The following is a 19,951-nucleotide window of genomic DNA, read 5'->3' on the forward strand; positions in this document are numbered from 1 at the left end:
TGTGGGTCCTGTCAGGTTGAGATTAGCATCATGAGACCTTTTTATTTAAGAAGTAAGTTTCTCTCTGATCAGATTCATTATCCTCCCAGTTAAAAACCCAACACCACCTCTTAACAGATTGTAGAGAAGAACGCTTGTCATTCACCAAAAGGTGGCCAGTTGTTGACAGTTTTGTGTAGTAAGTCTATAAAAGTTTCCCCTCAGTTAGTTTTCTACAAGGCATTAACACTGGTCTGGCTGTGACATGGTTCTCAGAGGCTATTCTCTACAGCAGCTGAACATCAGGCAGAAAGAAGAGTGTTATGACAGTAATTCCTACATGTTCCACTGGAAGAAAACATTTCATCTACAGTGGCTTTCTACAGACGAGTTCCAAAGAGTTACCTGGAGAGAATGACAACATGATGTGTTCGTCACCTACAGCTTGGATTTGATGATTCAATGACACAAGAAACAGTAACGTAAAACTAAACTCTGTGTGTTCCTTGTATGAGGCTAAACTTTATCACCAGTTTAAATACAACTTGATTAGGCAAATTATGGCAACTTAACAAATAATACCATAAATGATATATAGCTATATTGTCAATGAGCCTGTGATCATTTCAGTCAGGAGGCGCTCGCTGCAGCGTAACTCCAGTATCCTGCTCTAGTAGCAGCTTTGCACATGCAACTGGAAAGAAAAACAAGTATCAGTCAAAGAAACAAAGCTTTTAATCTAGACACAGAAACAGAGTGAGAAACGGCATCCTAACGCACATATTATCTCTCCATTTGTGGAATGCTTAATGTATGGCAAATGCTCTCATTTCCTCCCCCTCCACACCCCCCATGTATATGGTATTGCATTTACTATTTACTAAATAGGTTTCTTATTCTACAATTCCCTCTAAACTTTTCTCATTCCTTTTTAACAAACCTACTCCTTCAAAATTGTACATTAAGCAGCGGAAAAAGCCCAAGTGCAGCAGGAGAATGGCAGCTCAGAGGGCCTTTACAGGACTAATCTAGGATGGATCAATCACAACAAGGGGAACAAAGAACATTCCCAAGGTAAGTTCATGTCTCTGTATCTGTACTTTCCTCCTGGAGGAAACTATATGAAATACTGGTATTCAGAACTTTATAAGCATGCACACTATGTACATTACTATGAATAAGTCTATTATGTCTATTATTTAGAGAACTGTCATAGTAAGAAGAAAAGGACATGTGTTTTAGTTTAAAACCCTGTGCTTTAGAGAGCAAGAGGTGGCTGCAGCTACAGACAGACACGAGGAAAATTAAGCAAAAAAAGACCATGTTAATTAACAGACAACACCAAAGGGCTATCTATTACTGTCACTCAGAAAAGGCTAGTTCTTCAAAGTTCATCCTTTTTATCATTGTAGACTTAATGTATAAGAAATACCATTCCATATCCTGGCAAATCCACAGGATTACTTTGCAACGCTTTCAAAGGTGCACATCAATGCTATACAGATCCTCATGAAGGCAGGTGACTTATAGTACATAAGTGCTATGAGTTCACATGGAACAATAAACTTACGAATTTTAGTCAAATTCGTAGAATCAAATGAAAAAAAAACCAAACCCACCCATTTCTCCCAACCTATTTCAGCTCCCTTTTAGCTTAAGACAAAATAAATAACGCATTTGATCAAAGCAGCAGAGAGATGGGACAGATGATACCGAGAATTTCCCTTCCTAAACATTTTGCATAAAATGGGGTAATGAACTTTGCTTTTATATGCAGAATAATTTGCTGCAGAAGATATGTTCTTCAACACATTGCTTATGGAAAGCTTGCTAAATAAGCAGGCAACCCAAGTTGATCACAGAATCTTAGGATCAGCTAGGTTGGGAAAGACCTTTAAGATCAAGTCCACATCTTTGATGCTAAAAGAAATCTCTGAATGCTAAGATCAGTTTGTACATAAAAAAAGGTGAAAACTAATAAAAAAGGTGTATGTGTGGTTAAACATGTGATCATATGTACAACACCACATACTATATATATACACTACAGGTTTACTACAGGTAACTGTACACGGAATCTCTTGCTTTTCAATCTGGACACTGGGGAATCTAGACCACGAGGGAACGTGGCACAGAAATCACAAGCCCCATCTCATACATCCATCTGGGGTTTATGACTTCACACTCTGGGCCACTGAAAGCAGCTATACTTGGGGAGCAAATGCAGCCATCTCCATACTCAAAACAAAGATGCAAAAGCATAAAACAAGACTGCATTTGGTGCCTATGAAGCAAGTGTTGTCTTATTAGTTCCTGGCATACTACTGTTGTTCTGAGTCTTAGACTCTAAGCTCTTTTGGTAAGGAAGATGCATCTGTAAAACATGCAGAGCACATAATCGGGGATCAAGTCAAATCATTTATCAACAATATAGAAAGCAACTGTTTATATGGGTCACCAACACCTTCTTTAATACCAGATTCTTTCCAAGCCCACCTTATATATACTATTTATATCAAGATAATTTATACAAGCTTATGACATCACTGGAGTATAATTCAAAATGACAAAAATAACTTACTAGGGGTAATGATTTGCCATATGTTTAGATTTTTATCGATGACTGTTTTACAGTCTCTAGGACTGTGGGTTTCCTACAGCCTCCTATCAGAGGTACTGATAAGTTACGATGTAGACAAGTTGTCCATGCGGTGGTGATCAGAGGGTGACCTGTCACCAGTGGGGTCCCCCAGGGATCAATATGGGGCTCAACCCTGTTTAATATCTTCATAAATGATCTGGAAGATGGGATCAAGCATACCCTGACCAAGTCTACCAATGGCACCAAACTGAGAGGGAAAGCGGATACTTGAGAAGGGAGAGCCATGCTGCAGGATGACCTGGATAGGCTGGAAGAGTGGGCTGACAAGAATCTCATGAAGTTCAACAAGGATAAGTGTCAGGTCTTGCACAGGGTAAACACAACCCAGGAGCTCAGCACAGGCTGGGATCTACCTCTGTGGAAAGGGACATGGGACTCCTGGTGGACACAAGCTCAACAGGAGTGAAGAGTGTGCTGCTGGGACAAAGCAAGCCAACAGGATGCTGGTTACGTCAGCAAGGGCATCACCGGTTGCCATAAGGAAATCATCATCCCACTCGGCTCATGTCAGGCAGCGCCTGGAACACTGTGATCAGTTTTGGTCCTTGCTATATAAAACAGATGTGAATGGGCTGGAGAGGGTCCAGAGAAAAGCCACAGAGATGATCAAAGGATGGGAAACCTTGTGAGGAAAGGCTGAGAGAACTGGGCTTATTCATCCTGAAGAAGAGAAGGCTCAGGGTTAAGGCTATCACCACGTTCCAGTATTTAAAGACTAGCTACAAAGAAGATGGAGACTCCCTTTTTCCAGGGAGTCACACGGAAAAGACATGGGGTGATGGGCACAAGTTGATCCCCGAGGTCCCTTCCAACTTGGTATTCTATGATGTTGATTCTGTAATGACTTTCCTGATCACACACAAGAGAAAACCCTGCCCCAGAAGAATTCACTGGGAGGTGCTTCATAATTGGATATGCTGCTTAGTGACCGTGACTACAACAAAAACATACCACTCACCTGGTTTACTTGCCATTGCTACCAAAGGTAGAAAGTCTTTAGATGTGTAGAAGCCATGATCCATTCTCAGTCCCTGGAATATACTGTCTCTATTTGGTTCTGGCAAACCTAAAATATATATTTTAAGGCATATCAGAACTAAAGGCAAATGTCAATGACATTATTTACACATACTGAAAAATGTCCTCAAAACAAGCACTTTTACAAACCCTTAGATGTCTCTAAAAGAACACCACAAATGACTGTAGTTTCATGTTTGTAGTCTGTAGCTGGCATAACTGGTGATCTTTTATAAGTATTGGCACTTGAAAACAAGATTGTTGGATAACCTGTATCATATAACAAATACCAAAGCAAATGCAGAGGAAAGGGTTAGACAAAACAGGGTACAAAAGCAGGGAAGCTACTGCAGAGAAGAAGTCTCTTGTCAGCTCTTCTTGTCTTGTTTTACCTGCATACACATTTAACTCTTACTGCTGTGAAATGGGTTTGTTCCCTTTGTTTTGAGGCAGTTTTCAATGCAGCTAGCCTGCAGATAATACAAATCACTCCATAATAACCAGTTTAAACAATGAGGAGAGAAGGTCAAATGGCAAAGCTGCAGACGTGTCTGATCTGTGAGTATTTGTATGCACCATTTTTTGCCATTCTTGATTGTTTTCTCTAAAGCCTGAAGTCCTTATTGGCTGACATTCATTTATAGTTTTTAATAGCACACATGTATACAGAAGCCCTAGGATAGACACAGGGATAAACTTCACAACCAGTAACAGCAACAAATACCTTTCAATTAAAAGAAAGCAGCAAAAAGCATCTTCCAATTATAACAGAGTATATGCTTGCTCCTGTGGGAACATCTGGACAGCACAAAAAGCCAGCCTAGCTGACACAGAAGTTAAAACGTTCTTGTCATGCAAATGCAATGATCTATCAGGGTGTTTTCAACCTTCATATTTACCTCTAAAACCCCAGAATGTTCTCATTAATAATTATTTAATTAATATGTAATTAATAATTACATATTGGAACAGAGGAAATGTCAACAATTTCTCTAAGAAAACACACTAGAACTGAGGAGTCCTCAGAGCAAGAAGCAGAACTGAAGCATGCAAAGCAATCTGTGCTCCTGCCATGCTCAGGAGCAGATGACAGCAGACAAGCCTTTCTCCTCTGAGCTATCCTGGTCTGGAAAGCCCCAGCAACACTACTTCAGTGTCAACAGTAAAACAGGATTGCACTTTGAGGAGTCCTGTTCCAAGCAGGGGAGTAAACTTTCCCTACTCTTTATATACTGGCCTTTTTATATCAGTGCAGCAGCCAACGTCTGTTCTTATTACAGCAGATCAAGACTCAGTCATAAGAAAGCTCAGGATTGTTTTGAGCCATCTGATGCAAGGGAAGTTTTTTAAACCTCTAGATCCCTGACTGAAGTTACCAGAATACAAGAAGGGAATCAAAAGGCACCTTTTTAGTTTTAACAGTTCCACTGACAGAATGAAACCATCCTCTCTGTGAATTCACAAGGCAAAAAGCAAATAACACAAGTCACAAAGTTTTGCATTTCAAACCCGTTACATTATTGAGCACTTTCCTGAGCTCTATTTATGCATTAAAAAATCATGACTTGGTTGCTGAACACCTGACTTTCTAACACCACCGATCTATAGGTGGATATTGAGTAAAATAACGTTAGCAAACACGAGCACGTACTGATCTTCAAGACCTCTGAACGCTGTACTTCTTGGGTAGACTGCAATATCAGCTAATGAAGAATGAATAATGGATATCTTAAGAGGCTGCCAGAAATACTTACTGCTATTGGAAGTATAATATGTAAAATGCATTCAAGAGATTCTCTGTTAAAACTGCACAGGTTTTTCCCTATGTATATACTGCAAAACATCTATGGCAAGAAAAGTACCTTGGAGAAGAAAAGCTCTCGGTGACTGCCTACAGGCAGACAACAGAGGAATACAACTGTATCTGTTGAGGTATCTGTAAATCAACTCAGTGACATGTTTTAGTGCCATGGGTTACTGGTGGCCTTGGCAGTGATGGGGAACAGCTGCACTTGATGGGACTAAAGGTCTTTTCCAACGTGGTTGATTCTATGATCTATGATTCAGAACCCTCAGCTTGCTTCTGGGAGAAAGCCTCGTGTCATTAGTGAGACATGCAGCCTGAATTAAAGAGAACTCCCTTCCTCCCTAACACCTATTCCCATTCAAAAAAAAAAAAAACAAAAGGGGGGGGGGGGAACCCTCACATGGAATAATGACAATTATTCTATCTTTAACAGCTTCAGTAATTGAGCTCCTATATGAAGGATGAGTGGAATTATGGGAATGTTGCAATGTTCAAGGTTCAGGTTCATCACTAGAACAGTGTCACTGAAACCAAAGTGCCACTTGTGAATGCATTGGACTCAGTAACGTTTAGCCTGGCTGACATGACCAAACAAATGTCTAAGAGGTAGTCAGCATAAATGACATTTTCTGTTATTTTCATTTGCTGAAATCTCGACGAAAACCATTTCTGCAATATCAAATGTGAACGAAATGCGGGGGGGGGGGGTTCTTGTACCTCTAAAAACCCCAGCAGTTCCAAACTCTTTGCTAAGCATCACTGGGAGTTGTTCCTTTTGTTGCTTAGTATTTACCATCACAAGGGTTGTATTTAACTTTGTTAAAACAGATCGGTTGGGTACGCCTTAAAGCCACTTGGCTGGCTAAGGAAGAGGCAGGCAGAGATCATGAGCTGGTAAGATCCACTTTAGAGACACCATTTCATACTGAGCGGCCAGCCCACTGAAGTCTGTTCTACAGACAGCTCACATACTGACAAACAGCTAACAGCTTCCTGGGAGAGAGGAGATTTAACAAAAAAGCAGCTGTAGAGGAAAATCATTGTTTCAGGCAAGTGGATTTAAAGCAGAAACACAATTATAAACCTCCGTCACCTATGAAAGACACAATTTAGGTCAAAATAATGAACCAAGAGAAATCCCCTTTGAAGGGAAATCACAGTGCTCCTTTAGCAAAAGGGAATTCACAGCCTAATACAAAATAGCCAGGAGCCACCCAAGAAAAACTGCTTAGAAAAAGATGAGGTCTATCCCCTAGGTTTTCAGCTGAAGGCAGCAGGAGGCAGTTCTCTGCCCTCTGAATCCACCTGCAAGCCATCTAAAAGGATTTTCTTTATTACTTAGTATTTCTTGTCCTGTAAAAACAATCTTTCAGCATTCTGGGTCTCCTGTCTTTAAATAACCTGTATAGAAATCAAGCGCTAACAACCATTTCCTTCACCTGCACTGAAGAGCAGCTCTTCTGAAGGGTAACCAAGAGGAGGCAGCAAAGAAAAACAATTGCACTGGTGGTGTTGGGATAGACTTTGCACACCCATACAGAAACAGAGGGCTCTGCTGGAACCCCAGCCTTCTGCCACCAAGCCCTGGACTTCCTGAAGCTTCAGTCCCTTTAACTGATGCCAGGGAACAGGCTTCTGAAGCAACTGCTATCCAAACCACGCAACGAAGCCTCATGGGCTGTGTAAAACAGCATTTACTAAGAATAGGGACAGTAGAAACATTGTGAAAATAACAGCTTGCATGACAGATCTAGTTCAGCTTTGCAAAAGCTAATCTAGATAGTTCCAATCTGGGTCAGGTACAGCGCAGAAAGCAATTCATCTCTGTTCCTGAGCCTATGGTTTGCTAGGCCCTGCCTTTCACCTCCAGATGCTCTAGCTACCTCTCAGGAAGCATCACGACACCCAGTATGAAGCCCTCTTTTTGTCTTCCCTCTATATGATCCCCACAGCCCCTTCTCTAGTGGGCACTATCTCTCCCATGTCTGACATATCATATGGTTTCCAAAGTCTAGGTCTCTTGTCTTTATATAACCTATATCAAAGTCACAATCATTTCCTTCACCTGCACTATGGCACTACAGCACTACAGCAGTGGCTTTGGAAAACACAGACTTTAACCTCCCATTGTTATATTCTTCATATATACACATACAAATATATACATGCATATAGAATCATAGAATAGTTAGGGTTGGAAAGGACCTTAAGATCATGTAGTTCCCCCATGCCATGGGCAGGGACACCTCACACTAAACCATGTCACCCAAGGCTATGCCCAACCTGGCCTTGAACACTGCCAGGGATGGAGCATTCACAACTTCCCTGGGCAACCCATTCCAGTGCCTCACCACCCTCACAGTAAAGAACTTCCTCCTTATATCCAATCTAAACTTCCCCTGTTTCAGTTTTAACCTGTTACTCCTTGTCCTATCACTACAGTCCCTAATGAATAGTCCCTCCCCAGCATCCCTATAAGCCCCCTTCAGATACTGGAAGGCTATATATATATATATATATATGTATATACACACAGACACATATATATGTATATATATGTACACATATATAGATCTGTATATATATACACACACATATATATTAATATTGGAAACTTCTGCTTCCTAACAAGATCTTGTACTCTTTTGTCTTCACAATACTGATGCATGTTATTTTTCTTCACTGGCAGTGTCATCTCCATTTAAAGAGATGGAATTTACTCTCACGATTTCCCAGTTCAGATGAAATGTGAATCACTAAACGACTAGAGTCAATGTGTCAGATGCACAAGGCAATAATACAAAAATGTTGCATACAACATGGAAGGGTTTGGCACGCAGAGCAATGCACCAAGACCACTTGGTTCCTGCACCAAAGATATCAAGGCACATCAGCACATCAAAGTAAGAGGAAATAACTTCTGCTGCTATTACTGTAACGATTAACCTGGTCTGGAAAGGAAAACTCAAGTGGGAGTGGAGGCACACTCTCTGATTTTGATCAAATCCCCTCTCCCCAGAAACAGGAACACCTTCTGAACCTGAACTCCTTGTTTGGATTACTTCGATCTCACATGTTTGGGCAGATTTGCAGTTTCAAATGAACTTCTCAGCCAGTATTAATAACTGACATACACAAGAAGCCCTCACCGTTGGTAAAGGTCAAATACAGTTTTCACTGAAAGCAAACCTCCAGACCAAAAACCACATGAAGCTGAAGTTGAAGTGTAAATACAGAGCAGCCTCCAGGGACAGAATGTGTGAGAGCATCGTGAGGTTTCCTGCTTTTCCTTACATCCAGTGCTGACATGCTCATCTTGCTTCACTTTTAATTGTGATAATACCACATGTTGGAAAACCTTAAGCTGAACCAGATTAACAAATGATGAGCTATGATCTCTTAAGCACTAAAGAGGGCTCTTTGCATTCTCTTCACTGTTGCTACCCTGACAGAAGAGAGTTTCCAACAAGAGAACTGACTGAATTGTGTCTACCAAGCCCTTACTTTCAGGTAACAGTGTAAATTCAGACTGGTGAATGCAACCTGTGTTTGAATATACCAAGAACTCTATTTTGGCATTTTTTTATAATGAATCTTTTGACTTTGTCCCAAAATTGCACTATATTTATAAATGTCGGATTCATTGGCTCTGCATATCCCTTTTTCTATCTTTTAAAACTACCAAATCCAACATCAAACTCCATTCACCCATTTATGGGACTTTCTGGAAGCTGTTAAATGTTCCATGTCATACAAACATGGAGCATTAGTTAGAAATCATAGAAGCATAGAATGGTTTGGTTTGGAAAGGACCTTAAGCTCATCCAGTTCCAACCCCCTGCCATGGGCAGGGACACCTCACACTAAACCATGTCACCCAAGGCTCCATCCAGCCTGGCCTTGAACACCGCCAGGGATGGAGCATTCACGACCTCCTTGGGCAACCCATTCCAGTGCCTCACCACCCTTACAGTAAAGGACTTCCTCCTTATATCCAATCTAAACTTCCCCTGTTTCACTTTGAACCCATTAGCCCTTGTCCTATCACTACAGTCCCTGATGAAGAGAGAAGGGAGGGTTTTCCACCTCTTGCCATCTCCATGAAAACCTGCTCAGATTTCAGAGTTAAGCAAGATTTTAAGCAATAAAATTTACAGGAAAAAATTTCGTTCTGCTCTTCCCAGCCCCTACAACAGGGATGTGCCAAGGAACAGGACCCCAAGAGATCCTACGGTCAGGTGGAAAGCCTTGATCTGTCAACAGCGTCTGAGAATGAGAAGACAAATGCATGAATCTCATGAGAAACTGGATGTCAACAATACTGGTTTGTATGGGTTTGGTTTTGTTCTTGAGAAGATATGCTAAAGTAGATACAGAGCTAAGGCCATTGCTCTCTAAAGGTAAATTCCTGAATCCACCACTTCCCTTCTGAAAGGCTCCTTTTGAATTAACAGGAAAGAACTCATGTTGTCCCATCTCCCTGCCCTTTCACGCATCCAGTGTTCCAACCAGCTCCTTGTGTTCCCATACAGAAACGTTTTAGCTATAACACTTCTGATGGCATTTCACACTTGCCTCGAGACTTGCAGCTACAGGTACCATATGGTCAGTGTGGCTACAAAGGTGCACAGCAGAGAGGAAAGAACATTGTGTAAATTCCAAGCGCAAAAGCATCCCTAGAGTATTTCTGAATCCTCTATTCTTCTTCAACAATTTGTGGTCCAGAGAGATGGAGATAAAAATATGTGTACTTAGAGCAGTTTTGGTTTCTGGCAAACAACCCATAAACTGTATAAATTGGACCATGAGTTATAAATACATTATTTCCTTGAAAGAGAACACTGAAACAATAAATTCTTATAACTGTCAAATTCAGTTTTCCCTAGATGTGATAGAACCTATTTGTATGCAGTGGCATAGGCTCTAGCTATTTGTTTCTAAAAAGTCACATTCACTCCTATCAATATTGATAACATTGCTGTCCATGGATCAATATTACACAACAATTTAGACATGAATGATCCTGAAATGCATTATCCACACACGGGACCTAAGCTGTGCCACACACCTGATTATATTAAATGCGCCCTTACAATTCATCCTATGACATTCATGTGAAATGGAACAAAAAGCCATTAGTATCTAAAGAGTTACTCCCCATCTTTAAAGGTTTAAGTCAAGCTGCAAATGCTCTGCAGGTGCTCAGCTTCTCTCAAGGTCAGCTCATGAGTAATCAAGACATTAGTAAATACTTCGGAGGTTTGTATTTTTAAAGGATCTCTCTCATTTTGCTGAAGATCATCTACCTTTATGGCGGCGGCTTTGTTACTTCCCGTCCCGTTGTGAGGTTCAACAGAACACGTTTTCTAGGTGGCCGGGGTTTTTGTTGTTCGCTATGTATGTTGATGGAGATAAGTGCTTTAATTACTTTTTTAATGTCTCTGATTGTGTATTTTCTTCCTCTCCCCGTTTATTTCCTGCTGGCGAGATTACTGCCTCATCGCCACAGCAGGTGGCTCTTTCAAATCTGTTTTCTTTGCAGATTTATTTGGTAGATTTATTTGGTAATATAACTGCTCCTTTTTCCTGGTTTTTATTAATGGTTTCTTTCCTTTGGAATAGGTACACTCGCAAGATTTGGCAGAATCATTCCCTAATGAGAGCTAAAAGCCTGGTTCATAAGAAAAGGGGGAAAAGTGAAAGAACTACAAGACACTTGGATTTGCCTTTTCTCACTGTCTAGTTAGGATGAATACTGTGTACAGCATATGCAAAAGAACAGTTTTCATGTGTATCAACAAGAGCCACACACAACTGCTGCAGTGCATTCTAAACTGAACAGCTATGTCCATACCATAATGCCTTTGAAAAGCATCTGAACCTGGATGTATTGCAGTCTGTAGGTTTCACACCTTCCTTTGTTGCTAAATTAGACACTGAGACGAGGATCTGAGCTCTTGTAAATGGTAGTGAACTAACAGGAATGAAGTAGTCGGATCAGCCAGAACTGAATTCATTCTTATAATCCCATTTCTCTTTGAAGCCAGTTGTCCAATCCCAGTTTCCAAACTCCCACAAGAGCTACACTGTAGATGGGAATCACAGGCAGAGTGTAGAATCAATCCACATGAGGGGTGGGAATTAGGATTATGAGCATGCTTGGCTTACAAAACAATGCAGCCTCATGGTCTTTCTTCACAATATTTAATGACTGGGACAGACTGACATCTAAATGGCCAAAGGTGACCCAGGACTCATCAGATAAAGATTTTTAACTCCCAGTTTGACTGGAACACTTACTATCTAAAAGTACTCTTTTGAAATGCATACCTTAGAACTGAACCATCCAGTATCCCTACGTGGTTTTAAAATATCACCATTTGAAGGACACACAAGAAAAAGTGATACTAGGTTGGACAAAGACATACAGCTTCCTAAATTAAGGAACAGGTGGTAATTCCAACCTTTCTTTTCAGGTTGGAAATCGATACTTAATGTTGCCCGTGCTTGAAGCAATAGTTGATCTGAAGATGCTAGTAAGTTAGATGGGAGTCCTGGTGAAAGGGCTTGCTGAAATGTGAAGAGTACTATGAAGTAAAGCTCATCACAGAGAAGGATGAATGCAGAAGCCTGCTTACCTTCCCTCTGGTTCTGTTCTGCCTGATATTGTTTATTGCAGGATTTAAAGTATTGCAACAGTTTGCTATGAATCTTGATTTGTAGAACGTAAGAGTTCTGTAAATTGCAATACAGAGTAAGTGAAGAAACATCTGCTGTAAAAGAATAAAGTGGAATATTGCTGCAAACCTTTCCTGTGTCATCTTCCTAACATTTGTTATACCAGTGACAAATCTGAAAAGGTCACTAGCAAAATACATTTGGTAGTCTCAGTCAAATCCATCTCTAACAGAAGAATGTATCATTCCACTCAGAAAAGAGCTTGCTCCAGTCTGATTACAGTACAGCTGAACTGGATTCTTAGTCCTGACTGCAATTTAGTCACTTCTCTTCACTGGCATAAGCTGCCATTATTCAGGAGCATCCTTAAATCGGCATAGCAGGTATGCTGAAGTTTAAGACCTGATATGTTAATATTTCTTTCCCTCTTTCTTACACAAGTTTGTTCCTAGCACTGATGTGCCAGAAAAAGACACAGGGGGGGCTGTGTTCCCTCCAGACACCAGCCAGATACTATTTGTCAGTGTGATAGGCTGCACTATGCCAGAGAAGAAACCGGCCCCAGTGCTCACTCTTGTTCAGTAAGCGGTGCTGGAGTATAGCGGCCACAAAAGCAAGATCACCTCCTTGGGGACTACCTATCAATAGCTTGAAGGACACAACAATTCTATCATCTCACAAACCATATGTCAATGTGATCTGTATACTATATAGAAAACCAGAATGTGCAGAAGTGAAAGCAAAAGAAACTGGATGGATGGAGTGGGAGCAACTGACTCCTGAAAAGAAAGCAGAAAATAATACAATAGAAACAGTATCTTTCCCCAAACAGATTATTACAATTTACCTGTCTAATACCCACTTTATGGGCAGTTACCTTGGAATTATCAAAGCCAAAGAAAAGTTACAAAAGGGAAATCAAACCTTAGTATAGAAAAGATCTCTTTATCTCCATGGTTTATTTCCAAAAAGACTTGAGCCCATCTTGAAAAGCTGGATCAATAAAAGCTGCATCCAGTAAATACACAGGGAGTGGATGGAAGAGAATGGATGGAAAACACTCACGAAGAAAAAAACACACATGCTTAGTTGGCATCAGAAAGAACAACAAATACCAGGCCCCTATACTGCAGCAAAGCAACGACTGAAAACTTAATCTATCAAAGTAACTTAACTTACATACTTAATCTTATAATTTATATACTTAAACTTATAAACTTAAAAACTTATAAACTTAACTTGAGCTCATAAACTTATATACTTAAACTTATAACTTAATCTATCAAAGGCAGCAAATTTATCCTGTGGAAATATATAAGGAACAATGAAGTCAGTAGTATTCTGGAATAATATCTTTGGTCAGATCTCACGCACTATACAACGAGGTGTAGTGAGGCAGCATCAACCTGTCCTAGCTAAAATCACCTTGTAGTCTTGCTATAGTAATACTATAATAGTATACTATAGTATACTATAACAGGAACATAAGGGCTAACAGGTGGTATCAAAGTGTTACAAACACTGACTTTTATAATACTCTTTCCTAAACTGGACGAACTAGAACAGTTAAGAATCAGAGACATACTAAGCTGTAGTTGCTTCTCTACACCACTCTCCTACGTTAATTCCATAATTGAATATAGTGACTATGAAACAATAGACTGGATCCAGCATTTGAAGGGGGACTATAGGGATGCTGGGGATGGACTATTCATTAGGGACTGTAGCAACAGTACAAGGGGTAATGGGTTCAAACTTAAACAGGGGAAGTTTAGATTGCATATAAGGAAGAAGTTCTTTACTGTGAGGGTGGTGAGGCACTCCACGGGTTGCCCAAGGAAGTTGTGAATGCTCCATCCCTGGTGGTGTTCAAGGCCAGGTCGGACAGAGCCTTGGGTGACATGGTTTAGTGTGAGGTGTCCCTGCCCATGGCAGGGGGTTGGAACTGGATGATCTTAAGGTCCTTTCCAACCCTAACTATTCTATGATTCTATCTGATTCTATGATCGACTATAGCTTTATAACCTATATAACTGCATCTGTATTAAATACTTGTAAAATCTGACTTATGAAGGAAGAAAATCCCACATAATAGTCATAAACTATAGGACTTTCTGATTACTCCTATTTTTAAATCATAACGAGGATTCACAGAAACCTTTTTCATTTTTAAGATGTAAAAGTCTTCAGTGTAAACCAGCAATGGCTTTCAAATACCACTGAGCAATTACAGCTCTACTTGAAATTTCGCTATAGGAGACAAATGCTGTTTCCTAGGTCTTTGTTAACATATTACATTGCCTTATCTTAAATCTTAGAATATTTCTACCCTGGGTTTGTCCACATGGAAGAACAAAAAGATGCTATGAAGCTTATTCAGTAATTACTCCTGTGTCGTTCCACCTACGCTGCATTTTTCAATCACTTCAGGTAAACCATTTTGTGAGGTGTGAGGCACCATTTTCAAATGATGCCTCACAAAATAAAAGACTTCTAGCCATGATTCATTTTCCTGCAGCACAGATCTACAGCTGAAAACCCATCACCAGTGCATCCTGATGAAAAGCTAATAATTAAATCGTTCCCCCCCTTCTCCTGCACATTATTTGCCCCATGATGAAACAACCTATCAAATTTCCATTTATTATTCCTACCTGAAGGGCTTTGCCAGCTCACACAAACATAAATCTCCATTTGTCAGATTTAAACTGTACCTGTCCCAGCTGCTCTGGCGGTTCATAGCTCTTGTCCCTTAAAAATGACCAAATAGCATCAAGTGACATAACCTCCCTCCAGCCTCCCCTGACCTTTGCAATCAATAATATTTGTAACCTGTGTGCACACAGCTAAGGAGAACAGAAGCTGTGCACCATCCCAGTTAACCACATTGAGCTGTGATACTAAAATCTGCTCCCTTGTGTCTCCCCCATGATCAATTTTCATCTCTGGACCAAGAATAAAAGAATGCAGCCCCTTATTCCTGAATTCATCTGAAGCGGATGTTATAGATTTGTAGGTGTGCACAGGAGCTGTGGATTTAATACAACCAGCAGTTCAAGGAAAGAACACATCTAAGCTATCATTCATTCTCATTATCCTTGGTGTATTTTGGATCTACAGAAGACAATACACAGGAAAATGCCCATTTACTGACTAAAAGCAAGCTCACTTTGTTAAAACACATCAGGTAGCAAGTATTTCTTAGAGCTGTACCCATTAATGCAACTGCAGATAAGGTGGAGGTCAATTATTCCATTATGATTACTTTGTTTAAAGGTGTATAAATAGACAGCCAATATTTATTCCTTCTGGAAATGTGTCATATATAGCAAATTAAACAGAAACTCCCTGGAAATAATGAAGCCTAGTTCTGCTCTGTTAAAAAGAAACAATTATGATGGAAAAGAAGAGTAATTCAGGTTTCTGATGGTATTTGTTCTCTCACCTCCAAACTAATTTCATTTAAAAGAAGGCAAATTTGCCAGCCAATTAGTCTAATTAGACAACGGCATCTGAATGTAGAACAGGAAGAAAGCAACTTTAGAAACCTACTCTGGTAGAAAAAGTGCTTTTTGAGTCTGTCACACTACCAGAACGCCTGTTTCCACTGTTCTTGTAACCGCATATTTATAGGCTTGGCTCTATTGGCTCCTCGTCAGCAGCTCCAGTGCCATGAATCATCTATCAAAACAGTTAAAAAGACTTTCTTACTCCTTTCTCCAAAGCAACATTCTGACGAGATGCTTTCAACGTGATTCACTATCAATTAAGAGCACACAGAGTTGTACAGTTGCAGGTGAATACGGAGTTTGCATTGTCAGAGAGAGGCTCTGCCTTCTCAGATCGGCACATGCTGGGTGTCAGTGCAGAGCACACTGAAACAATTCTGACATTCCTGTAACATGCTGGAGGGTCAATGAGCTTTCTCACTCATCTGTGCACTTCACATCCACGTCCTTATCTTTAAGCATGTGTTTACCTGTCTTGCCTTTGAAACACAGCTGTAGCAAGGAGCTTTATGTGATATTCTCCTAGTAGATCAGCCAAGAAACATTAAATTGACTACACAGCTACTCCTGACTACTTTCACATACTAGAAATAACTAAGTGAGGTCATGCTTTGACCAGACTATTCTGAGTAAGAGGCAATGACAGAAAGAAGTCTTAAATCATCTACGTTTTTCTCAATCTATTAATTCAATCTGAATTCCTTTCCCAGCAGCAGCACATGTGGTATTTCAACTGAAATTTCACTCAAAGACGGTGTCTTTATTAACTAATTACACCATTTTTGCCAAGCACCTGAGTTTTCCTTGGGTGTTGCACCTACTAAATCTAGTACTTTTATAATGCTGTTGAAGCTCAGATGCTATAAGGCTACTATTAAGAAAACAGAGAGAGAAACGATGGTGAAGGTCTCCAAATGCCCCCTCAAAACCCAACAGTCAAGAACATGAAGTGAAACGTTGGCACTGGAGATCACGGCTCGGTGCCTGGCTTGTGGGTGCAGGAATCTGCACAGGCACTCACACAAGTTCCTCCTCCTCTTCAAACTTACCCTTTTGGTGTCTCAGTAAAGAAATCAAAATGGGAAATTCATGTTTCTTATGTTCTGCAACTAACTGTTGTGATATTAAAGCACCCAAGAGGCAGGAACCCATGTCCCTTCTCAGTCCATGAAGAGATGGCTGTGTCCAGAGATGACTGTTTCAGAAGGTTGAAACTAGATACCTAAAACTGCCTGCAGCCAATGGTGCAAATGCTCCCAAGAGAGCCTATGCTTCCCCTGACACAACCTCCAACCCATCCTAACGTTAGTCCAGGCACACAAACATCCCAAGGAGTGAGCACGAGCCCTTAATGCCTTCACGGTGCCTCTTTGTGTCTTTGCACCACTACAGCAGGAAGATTCTCTCCCAGTGGAGTTTCAAATGGTAACAAACACAAGAAGCATCTGATCAATAAATAGAAAATCAAGTTACACGGCCCCAATAGGTCCCTCTAACAAGGATTTCTCTCGGAAATGTTCATGCTTGTCTACTGCTGCTGCTTTTAATCCTTTCACACCAGTGGGTCCTACACGCTTGCATTAGCGCTAATGTAAAACAAATGAGCATTTTCTACAAGGATCTCCTCTCTCCCCAAGTAAAGGGGTTAACACCAGAGAAAGCTTGAGGAATATAAATTATTTTCCCCTTGTGGCTGAAAAACTACACGAGTTATTCATTTAAAAATTATTAGCATATAAAATCATTATTATCTCTGCAGTTAATGTACAGTTTGCTGCCAACCTTTTGGACCATTACAATTAAGAAAGGCATCATCTTTAATGAAGTTACAAAACACATTGTTTATTAAAGAGGAAATTGTATCTTTAATTACTTTAAATATTATAATCCGATGAAAAATCATTTCATAAACCTCAAGACAAATTATGTCAGAGATGGAGTGTGCATTTTGTTCCTCTATGAATCCTAAACAGCACTTTCAATTTGCTTACAGGTTGCTGTTGTATGCAAATCTGCTCTTGAAATTGCTTTCAAGTGCCTAAATCCAATGCCACCAGAATACATTTCAGATGCAGTTTGTGCTGTTCTTTCTTTTTAAAACAGATTTAATTTTTGTCAAATGTAGAATATGGCACTTTTAGTGAATTCAGCTTTTCTACTCATCTTCAGGAGGTAAACTGAATACAGACTGGGGATGGGGTGTGTGTGTATGTCCAAAATCAGGCTCATCGAAAAAGAGACTATTTGGGGGTCTACTGTGTTTTATTACTTCACTGTTCTATTATGAGCTAAAAGATAAGTTTGGCTCAAAGCTGTCAAGGCCTTTGAGAATACATTATAATGCCAAAAAACACAAACTGAGCCAATTCTAAACATCCCACCTTTTTTAGACAAAGTAGTCCCTACCTGCTGTCAAGATACTCCTTCCTGTCTGTCCAATACTTGATGTGCTGGCTGGCCACTATTTGACCAAGGCTGATGCTGCACAATTGAAGACAATATTTAGCTGTCCACAGAATTTGGCCCTTCCCTGTGCTTTGGATCAAACTCAGACCAATCTTAAAATGTATTGATTTCTGTATCAATAAGACAAAATTAATACATTCAACTTCAATTATGTCAACATCAACTTGCCACTGAGTATTGTGACACTGTTTGAAAAACCTGTTAGCTATCTCGGACTAATCAATCAAAGAAGCACAGAGATTATCTTCAATTCCTTTATGCTAAATAAATTGCTACATCCTGTGTCTTCTTTAGCAGAAATATTGTTATAGAGTTGAAATAAAAACACACTGAACATCAATAGATGATAAACATGCTTAACTTGCACTATCAGTACACACACTTCTGAACATGAAAATCTGCTCTGAAACATACTTGGCAGTCTTCTGGTACCACCGATGTGCCAGAACCAAAACCGAGCTGGGATTTGCAGGTAAATTGGGTAGTGCAAGTCTGATCCATTCATTAAAGAACTCACAACAACATCAAGTTTCCCTGCAGAAATCTAACATTAACTGTAACACAGTTAAAGGTGGTATGGACCAAACTGAACTGAAGTAGAATCACAGAATCATCTCGGTTGGAAAGGACCTCTTGAGGTTAAGTCCAACCCTTACCCCAGCACTGCCAAGGCCACCACTAACCCATGGCACTGAGGCCTCGTCTCCACGGTGTGTGAGCACTTGCAGGGATGGTGACTCCAGCCCTGCCCTGGGCAGCCTGTTCCAATACCTGAGCACCCTCTGGGGAAGGAATTGTTCCTCAGCTCCATCTAAACCTGCCCTGGTGCAGCTTGAGGCCATTTCCTCTTGTCCCATCCCTTGTTCCTTGGCAGCAGAGCCCAGCCCCTCCTGGCTCCATCCTCCTCTCAGGCAGTTGTAGGGAGCGATCAGGTCCCCCCTGAGCCTTCTCTTCTCCAGACTGAACCCCCCAGGTCCCTCAGCCGTTCCCCATCACACTTGTGCTCCAGGCCCTGCACCAGCTCCATTGCCCTTCTCTGGCCTGGCTCCACCACCTCAATGTCTCTCTTGTAGTGAAGAGCCCAGAGCTGAACACAGGATTTGAGGTGCGGCCCCACCAGTGCCCAGTGCAGGGGCACTGTCCCTGCCCTGGCCCTGCTGCCACACTGGTGCTGATTCATGCTCTCCACCTGGTTTGTGCTCTCTCGGCAGCCTCTCAGCCCATAGCTCCCAGAAGGCAGCACACCTCACTTGACTGACTCCCCATCACGCCAGCTGATAAGCACCTCAGTGCCTCATGACAGGAAGTCCCCCTCTACAAGCACTTGTCATTCCTTATTACGGTACCCACTGGTGCTGCTGGTAGTTTCTCCTTGCTTCATAGATGGTTTTGGTTGTGATGCTGGAGAGTGAAGCACTTCCCTGGGCTGCAGACCTGCAAAAGCAGGGTGCAGGACCCTCTGCACCACAGCCTGGTTGCTCATGCTCCATAGGGAATGTTCTATTTCCCACAGTTGCTCCTGGCCAATTCCCAAGCTGTGTCAGACTCAGTCATGAGAGTGTCCAGCTTGTGACAGGGCTCTCAGGACTCGCTTGTGTCTCCCTGGCTCCAAGAACCCCCCTGTACACCTGAACCCAGTGTTTGGCCACTGAACTTACCCCTTTTTACGTATTCCAAGGTGTTCACACTCCAACTGGATGCAGTGCGAGGCAACCTGCTCCAGCTGACCATGCTTTGAGCAGAAGGGCTAGACTAGACGATCTCCAAAGGTCCCTTCCAACTTATGGCTCTATGAAATATCCCCTTCAGTTGAACTCTTTAGGTATGGAAAGA

At 41.1% G+C, this 19,951-nt stretch overlaps 1 protein-coding gene across 3 annotated transcripts in view; it reads right to left on the bottom strand.

Moving 5' to 3' along the window:
- Nucleotides 1-19,951, bottom strand: part of DPYD (dihydropyrimidine dehydrogenase) — a 346,003-nt gene that overhangs the window by 177,717 nt on the left and 148,335 nt on the right. For all 3 annotated transcript variants that reach the window (XM_057402775.1, XM_057402774.1, XM_057402776.1), the window contains one exon: nt 3,600-3,707. In XM_057402775.1, the coding sequence (XP_057258758.1) occupies nt 3,600-3,707 (108 nt within the window). The remainder of the gene's footprint in view (nt 1-3,599; nt 3,708-19,951) is intronic.

This window comes from Pezoporus wallicus, unplaced genomic scaffold (genome assembly GCF_028554395.1).
Source record: "Pezoporus wallicus isolate ANWC-B61680 ecotype Strahan unplaced genomic scaffold, APGP_CSIRO_Pwel_v1 contig_8333, whole genome shotgun sequence".
Lineage (NCBI taxonomy): Eukaryota > Metazoa > Chordata > Aves > Psittaciformes > Psittacidae > Pezoporus > Pezoporus wallicus.